This window comes from Rhipicephalus sanguineus, chromosome 5, assembly GCF_013339695.2.
Source record: "Rhipicephalus sanguineus isolate Rsan-2018 chromosome 5, BIME_Rsan_1.4, whole genome shotgun sequence".
Lineage (NCBI taxonomy): Eukaryota > Metazoa > Arthropoda > Arachnida > Ixodida > Ixodidae > Rhipicephalus > Rhipicephalus sanguineus.
This window is the reverse complement of record NC_051180.1, coordinates 51,386,346-51,394,373: the sequence shown is the minus strand read 5'-3', so window position 1 is coordinate 51,394,373 and position 8,028 is coordinate 51,386,346. Positions and strand designations below refer to the sequence as shown.

The 8,028-nt window shown below is 44.8% G+C and overlaps 1 protein-coding gene across 1 annotated transcript in view; it reads right to left on the bottom strand.

Annotated features, from left to right (window-relative positions):
- Positions 1 to 2,118: 2,118 nt before the first annotated feature.
- The window catches only part of LOC119393623 (glutamate-gated chloride channel), a 79,910-nt gene continuing 74,000 nt past the window's right edge, over positions 2,119 to 8,028 (bottom strand). The window contains exons 8-9 of the mRNA XM_037660732.2: positions 3,469 to 3,516; positions 2,119 to 2,308 (exon numbers count right to left, since the gene is read on the bottom strand). Of these exons, the coding sequence (XP_037516660.1) occupies positions 2,132 to 2,308; positions 3,469 to 3,516 (225 nt within the window). The 3' untranslated portion in view covers positions 2,119 to 2,131. The remainder of the gene's footprint in view (positions 2,309 to 3,468; positions 3,517 to 8,028) is intronic.

The following is an 8,028-nucleotide window of genomic DNA, read 5'->3' as shown; positions in this document are numbered from 1 at the left end:
GTGTTCAAAACAGAGCTTTGTGAACCTTGAGTATCTAAAAAGTAAATGTCTAGAGCGGCAGTCCAACGTGAAACGAGATAACTGGGCTCTACTTTTTACGTCGTTTTAATGGGCAGTTGTCTCCAAAGATTACTTACCATAAGGAAACTATCCTCCTGCCTCTCCTTACTTGGTAATTATACGCAGATATATGCTGTCAATTTTAGAGAAACTTCCTTCACAGATGTGCTGCAGTAAAGTTGCATTGTTCGTCGACTATGAAATGCTCATGTATGCGCTGGGATAGGAGTACTTGCGTCAATGCGAAGGCGCACCATGTATATTAATTATCATTCGGAGAAGCCCAAACATTTCTTCAACTTTTTTTCTTTTCACCAGGCTTGATGATGTTTCATTAGTTTCTTCGTAGGTTCATTTATCTTCTCATCTTGCGTTCTATTGCCGCTAGCGGCCTGCTAACTTCGTTTTACTAAGCAACAAGAGCCGCTTGCTTCAACAAAATTTTCTACTTTACGCTGGCATCGCATCAGAATCAGATTCCACGGTTCAGGCACGGTAACCATTTGGTGACGGCTAGAACTGTACGAATGTCGATTTTCGGGTGCTTTCCGGTCTTTGGCAAATTTCCTTCTTGAATGGCGTCATCTAGTTTACTCTGGGCAAGTTCGAAGCGCGTTCCAAATCATCAATACCGGCGTTCCACAGGGATCAATTCTCAGCCCATCATTACTGAATTATATTGTGATAGAAATTATACGGGCACTCCAGGCGCATTCTTTGCCGTCACAGTCGGCGTTGGCACCGGCTTGAGGTTTCCTATGATGTCCGAAGTCGATAACGTCGCCCTGCACGTCGTATGTTCTAACTTATATGTGCGACTGAAAGCACGCGAGGGCCGCCGACCATCGAGGCTCAGGCGGAGTTCAAACGCAACGGCCGTCCTCCGCCGTCACGGTAAAGGCCCATGGGGGGGAGGGGGGGGGGGGGGGTAATGGGGTGCTGGAGGAAAAAAGAAAATGCACATTGTATTGTGTACGGAATTCTTTTCATATTTGGAAAGGAACACATCGGCCAAACGGGTCGTTGCCACGCCTTCGCGAACATGAGAGTTCGCTGAAGGGGGCCCCGTACTCGCACTTAGCGACGCACTGCAAGGAGCGCACTTGCCAGCCAAAACTTTGTGACACATAAATAATCGACAGGCACAAGAAGCGAACGACCAGAGAAATAATTGAAGCCTTTCGCATTAAGAAATGAGATAGGTGTGCCAGCCAGGCGTCTGTTCGGCTAACAGATTCTGAACTTGCTTTTTTGGACGTAACGTCAGTTAGTGAATTTATTTTCTTGTTATTCAGTGGTTCAACGCGTGCTTCCCTGCTGTATGTAGTCGTTTATCATTGCGTATTTTCGTCGATTCACACTGTTTGTGATGATAAGGATAGTCTGTGGTGACGGACGGGCATTCGTGTGATGCATATATAAGAACGTTCTTTCCGAAATTAAAAAAAAAAAAATCATTTGCTAGTGAACTCTCCGTCTTGTGTTCTTTCTAATTCTTCGCGCATACTGCGATTCTTTCATCATGAACCTTTACCAACATGCCCAACTGGCACTTATCCTAAATACTTAATGAAAAGACCCTTAGGGCGCGTTGGTCTACGAAGGCGTATTACTTCATTTGGCGCATATGTAAACCCCCTGATAGTTTGTTGATGTTCGTTAATCTAGCGTGGTCATTGCCATTTTATTGACACACATTGGCGTATTTCTGCTTGACTGAATTACATTTGTTTTCATGGATATTTTGTAATTTTATTATTACAATTTCTGTATTTTGCTCAATTCCGCTTCTAATGTACCGTTTACGTTTTTTGCTCTGCCGTTAGAGCCGCCAGCGGCCTTGAGAAGTCTGACGCCATGTACTTTTTTATTAAAAGAATTAAAAGAAGTAGTATTTTGGTTTAGTGTCTAGATGAACTGTCTTAGCGAAGCCTCATTCGCACTCGCCCACCTCGAAGCCCGAAGCATTGGCAATAGTTCCGCGTCAGTGTAGACAGTGCGCAAAGAATCAGGCTTCCAGGTTGATCCGACGAAAAGACAGGGCAACTGCAAAGAAGAAAAACTACGTTCTTTATGACTTAATGTAGTACGGCCAGTACACGAGGTTGAAGAGGAGAAAAAGAGCGGGAAAGGCGACTCGGCTGAGTTGATCAATCTGCTTGGCCTTCACTTTTCCGACGCTGCGTGGCATCGCTTGGACCAACGTGCGAACTTCGGTGTGTCCATTCTTGTCGAGTACGAGCTGTGCCTGAAACAACAGACGCAGGAAAAGAAACTTCAATAAATGAACAAACTGCTGCCTGCTGCTTCATTTTCCCTAGCGCATTCATTCTGCGCGAACAGTTGGAAGCTCTAGGGCTTACCGATTGAATCTAAGAAATGAAGTTTAGTGTATTATAAAATGATTTGAGATGCTAGTCTGAGTTGTTCTTTCTTGGCCTGCTGGTCATCTTCTCGTCCATGCATATTTATTTGTGCGTACCAGGCTGTGTTCTTCTTGTCTTTTCTAGCTTTCTTTCAGCAGTGCTCACTGGCACGGCGAGAGATATTCGGCTTAAATAGGTTAGCTAAAGGCAAAGCGAGCGTTCTAGGAATCGAGGATCAGCGAGCTTTCGGAATTTTCTTTTCCGTTTCCTCCTTCGCCTCGGTCAGTAAAGGCGACGTGCGTGTGCAGTCCTAGCTGTATGCTTTGCTTTTATTATTTATAAGCAAGTTTCTGGTGCTTTCTATGTGCTCAGAACAAGGGTTACATTCTGATTGTTTTTGTTACCTTTTGTTTCTGAACGGATTAGCGGCACTGAGCTTCGCCCGGGTTGGCTGAAATATTGTGCTTGATAACTCTTTTTTTCTACACAACCCTTCTGCGCGTAACAGCCATTAGTCACCAATGTCAGCACAGACACCCTCTGCCTTTCTATAGATTTGTCAAAGACAGATGGTAATAATTTTTCTTCTCGATAATTCATAGTCTTGCGAGATTAGTAACTTTCGCCGGATTTGTCTTCCGCCTCCGATTTTGTCCTAGCTAACAACTAAAAAAACATTTCTGTTGACATCGAAAGCTTATAATTTATAGGCAATGCAACGAAAATGCTAAAAACTATCCGTAACCAATGTTTTGGCTAGGGACTATAATGCGCGTCATTTTACGGAAAGCATCTTGAGTAGAGAAAAAAAAACGCCCGGTATACAAGAAGTTAGCCGCAAACTGGAAATTTATTTTTAAAATGCTACTGTAGTTGATCACGCTTCAAAATGCGGTATTTGTTGCACAAATGAAACTTTCCATGAACCCTTATTTTTTCGTCGGTGCTAAATTTGCCTGATGCTGACTGAAACGCCAAGTCCGGCTTCCTGAGTGCAGCGTTATAATCCACTTCAAAATACTGATATGCCACAAACACCCACCGCAATGTCATGCTTTGAGCCATCGCTTGGTATATCCGTCACCGGTACCTGTAATTGCAAAACTGTTGTTACATTGGATGGTCAATATTTTTCGTACGTTTCAGCCGTGCTTTTGGGCACATATAGCATGATCATTCACATGAAATGAACAGTGCTGAGTAATTAAAATGTGATAATAAGACTTCAAGGGGCTGCTGCGTATTGCGCTGCTGGGGAAGAAATCGTTCAAAGCCGAAGTGTGGGCGCCATGTGTATCAAATGATTAGTTTTAGCAGCGAAGCTGTCCTAGCTAGACGTTGAGTGTCGTGATAAAAAATTATCATCATCATTAACCGGCACGCTCTCTCTTCATCCTCGTCTTCCTCTTCGTTTTCTTCTTCTTCTCCTGCTTCGCTCCCAGAACATGTGCACCGATTTGTCCGGCGTATAGCGAGGGTGAGAAAGCGAAGGAGAGATGTGGGGGTGACGAGGAGGGCGAGGAAAGAAAGAGAAAAAGAAATGGAGAAACAGAAAGAAAGAGATATATGTATAGAAAGACAGAATCTTGGTGAAAGAAATTCCTCATGAGGCAGCGGGATTCAAACCCGCGTACCCACGATCCGGAGGCGAGCGTCTTAATCACTCAGCTATACAGGCATTTTCTTTTTTTTTTTGCCTGTTTTTGACATGTAAACAAAAGAGCAAACGCTGTCTACAGTACAAAAATTGGTTGCCTAAAATAGAGATATAGAGATAAACGAAGACAAGACCAAACTGGGACTAATGAGGACACTCTAAAACGCCTTCATTTGTAAAAGGAGCTCTACACGATCTAACCAATTGGGAACATCTTCAAGAAGCTTTTGTTCTTCAACAAAACGGGTTATGCTTTCATTGAAGAATTGACGCGCCATCGGGCGTCCACGTTGGCGTGCCGTATGGCCATCCTGCACTTCCATATGCCATGGAATCAACAATATTAGATCAAACGATGTCCCGTCATCGCTTTCAATAGAGAGACACCGGATGCCAGGGAGTCTAAGGGGAAACCTTTTTTGGTGGTACGCGGCAGGATGTCTTATAAAAAGAAGGCGTCCCAGCACAGAGTCCATCGAGAAATGTACTAAAAAGGGGCAAGAGAACGAAGGTACCTGCAGGAATGAAAACTTTTCGTCTTTCAACAACGTACAAGAACGCTTCCTGTCAAACCCTGGTTGGAGGAAAAGGGCACGTTTGGGCCATGGGAAACAAACTAATATGCAGAACTCGGCTATCTAGGCACGCTGGCAGAACATAACACAGCCTTGTATGGTATCGCATAGCAAGCGGATAGAAAAGGGAAGTGAGGATGCGGAGGAGGGAAAGGCAGTGGGTACAGAGCAAAGCATAGCATATAGAGAACAAGGAAGAGAGAGAATCAAAGAAAGGGAAAGAAGGAAAATGAGAACGAGAAAAAAATTACACATCATCTCCCCCTACAGGCAACCATGGTGGGATGCGAAAGCATCGCAGGGGGTGCGCATCGAGTTTCCGTTCCTCTTAAGTGACTTTTGAGACGGTGGTTGTCGAGGCGCTTAAATTGCCGCTTGCCAACGCTGACGTTTACGTTCGGCTTCCCAAGCCTTCCTCTGCTCCGCGGCGGTGACACTGCACTGCAACTAGCGCCTACGTTGACGTTGTTCATGGCGTTTCGCACACCGTCGCACAGAGAGAGAATGACGGAAGCACAGCGAACGCGTGCTTTCGCATCCTCGCAGTTTCGAGATCCGCTTGCCAGCGTTGCCGTTTACGTTCAGCTTCGCGAGCGTCCATAGCGCCGTTGCGAAGGAGAGTGCAACGGGAGCGAGCGCGCGCCGCATTGTATACGAGCGCACAGCTGTGGCGGAGAGAGAGAAACGGGACAGGAGAAACGAAGTGGAGGCAGCGCTCACGTCACTTCCCCTCCTTGCGCTCACGCGAGGAGAGGGGGGGGGGAGTTGGCGCATGCGCAGTATGGGTGCGGACGCCGCAGAACGGGCATTGCTCCGAACATAAGACGCTTTCTTATCTAAAAGACAGAAAAGGAAGCAAGCCAGAAGTAGAGAGAGAGTGAGACAAAGATGAAAAGAAAGAGAAAGAAAGTAATAGAAATAAACAGAGATAAAAAAAAAACAAAAAAAGAGAGAGAAAAGGGAAAAAAATGGACGGAGAAAGAAAAAGAAAACTAAAGAAAAACAAAGAAGGCCGCCCATATGTATCGAGAAATATAGATAAATAGAGAAATAGATTGCCTATTTCTCTAGATTCCTAGAGAAATAGATTGCCTAGCACGGGCCCGTCGCCGCTATTGCTAGCGGCGACGGGCCCGTGCTTCGCTGAGCCAAGCTTTGTGCGACTTATTGCAATCTTGCTTCATTTTTTTACTGGTTACCACGATATCTCTTGATGGCACAGTCTGCTCGATGTTGATTATTGTTGAACGTTGGCCTTGTTGGTGATTCATCATAACTCAAAATGATACGGCGCATCCAGCATGGCAGCACGAAAAGAGAACTGCTGTGAGTGCGTTCTTGTTTTGCTCGTTTGCTCCCATTATGGATGCGGTATACCATTTGCAATTGTACTCAATGTTCAGTCTATTAAGCCGTAGTACGAAAATCGGCTACATCTATGCGGGCTGATTATCGCGTCCTAATCGTCCAGCACTGCTCTACATATTCCGCTAGAGCCCAAAACGTTTCTTAACAAATATTAATGGTCAAATAAACAAAGCCTGCTGGTAATGAATACTACAGGTGATAATTGGTTGCTAAGCGATAATAAAAGAGGGGAAGTCGACGTGACAAAAAGAAAGAAATGGTTGCTGGAAAGTAATCGAAAGGCGAACCAATAGAATGGTTCACTCAAACTTGGCGAGTCTAACGCCGCTGTCTATTTCGGAGTGCTGCCAACCGCTCCGTCTCATTTGCGCCGCAAATGATAGATAATCGCGTATCGCGCTCGTCAAGCATCATTTCCGTCTATGTTCTACGTACTCCCTTCAAGTATTATGAGATAGTCATTGGATGTCGAAGCGCATAGCTGAAGTATAGTGTAAGAAGCGTCTCAGCGATAGGAACTCTGAAGAAAACAATTTCCGTAGAAAAGTAGATGCGGAAGTAATCTAGCACGCTACACTGCTCAGAGAATAGGGAAGAACAGAGGAAAGATCATACGAACAATTGAAAGCGGTTTCCTTATACTTTTTGTTTGTGTAGTCATCGTTCTAAATTGCATGCTGAAGACGAATCAAACGGGCATAGTTCACGTGACTGCGCGAAATGGGTTCCAGGAAATCGCTTCGGCGATTGCTGGCTCAGCACGAAGAAGTTCACAGTCTTTCGTTTAAGTGGTTTGAAGCTCAAAGCTTAACTCACCCGTTTAGGTGTAGCTTCACTCAACACCATTTCCAAACAAACGAAAAAAAAAAAACAACTAGCCCACACACACAGAATACAACCGCAGTAGAGCTGTATGTACAGGGTGATCCCATTTACTCTTTCTCAACCCAACCACTTCCGGCACGCTTTGTCAGCCCCCAAACAATGTTCTAGGAACATTGCTTGAGTAATGAACTGAAAGCGAATGATGGACGAGATATTCCACCCGAAACGATAAAACTGCAACCTTAATGCCTGAGTGCCGTGACACGTGATACGATTTAGTTTTTTTCGATATCGAAGAATAAGAAGAAAATCAACAATACGCTGTAAGAAACTGCATTCGAGAAACGCACTTGGTAGGAATGTGGATGCACTATGATGCAGGTATATTTGGGGTTGCCAGGAAAGGGCATTCCTTTCCGATTTGGTTGCCGGGTGATAAACAAAAGACGCATGGTAAAATGGCAGCGTCGGCTGCCTGCGTCGTTTATCCTCAATGACGTAACATCGGTATAGGAACAGGATGAGAAGAAAAACGTCAATCGGCCCAATTTCATCTTGTCAATAAAAGCAAAAGGGCAGCGTGTAGTTTAGTTCTTTCCTTATTCTGTGTCGTGTTTCTAGCGCTGTTACTCCATTGAAAAAGATGACGTGACAAGAATAAGTGTCAACGTACCGCGCACAGCCGTCAATGTAAAGAGAGATGAGTGGAGAAAGAGTGTGAACTTGCTTTACCTTGACATAGAATTAAAATAAGCGAAACGATCGAGAGAAATATTGCGCATGCGTTAAAAGGAAGCGAAGAAAAACATAAAAGGACAGGAAAATGCAGTGCGAGAGCTGGCAAATAATTATTAAATATAAAAATGACTGCACTTTGCGCCCTACTTGCAATTCCGATGTCTCTTCTCTTCGTCTTATAATAAATTACTGAACGCATGGTCTGTGGACGCAGTATATAAGAGCAATTCAGGCGATTCCGTCGCGAGAGTCATTCACGGCGGCACTTGTCGTAAATATCGATTCCGGGTGTCTTCGCGATGGCCCTGCTCAGCGATGCGCATTTGTGAACAGATAGGCCATAGTGTCGAGCCACAACACAAGCGATTCGGGTGAAAAAGTACAACGAACTGCAGTACAGTAATCTGCTGTTCGTGCAACGCAGTGGCACATGCTGCGG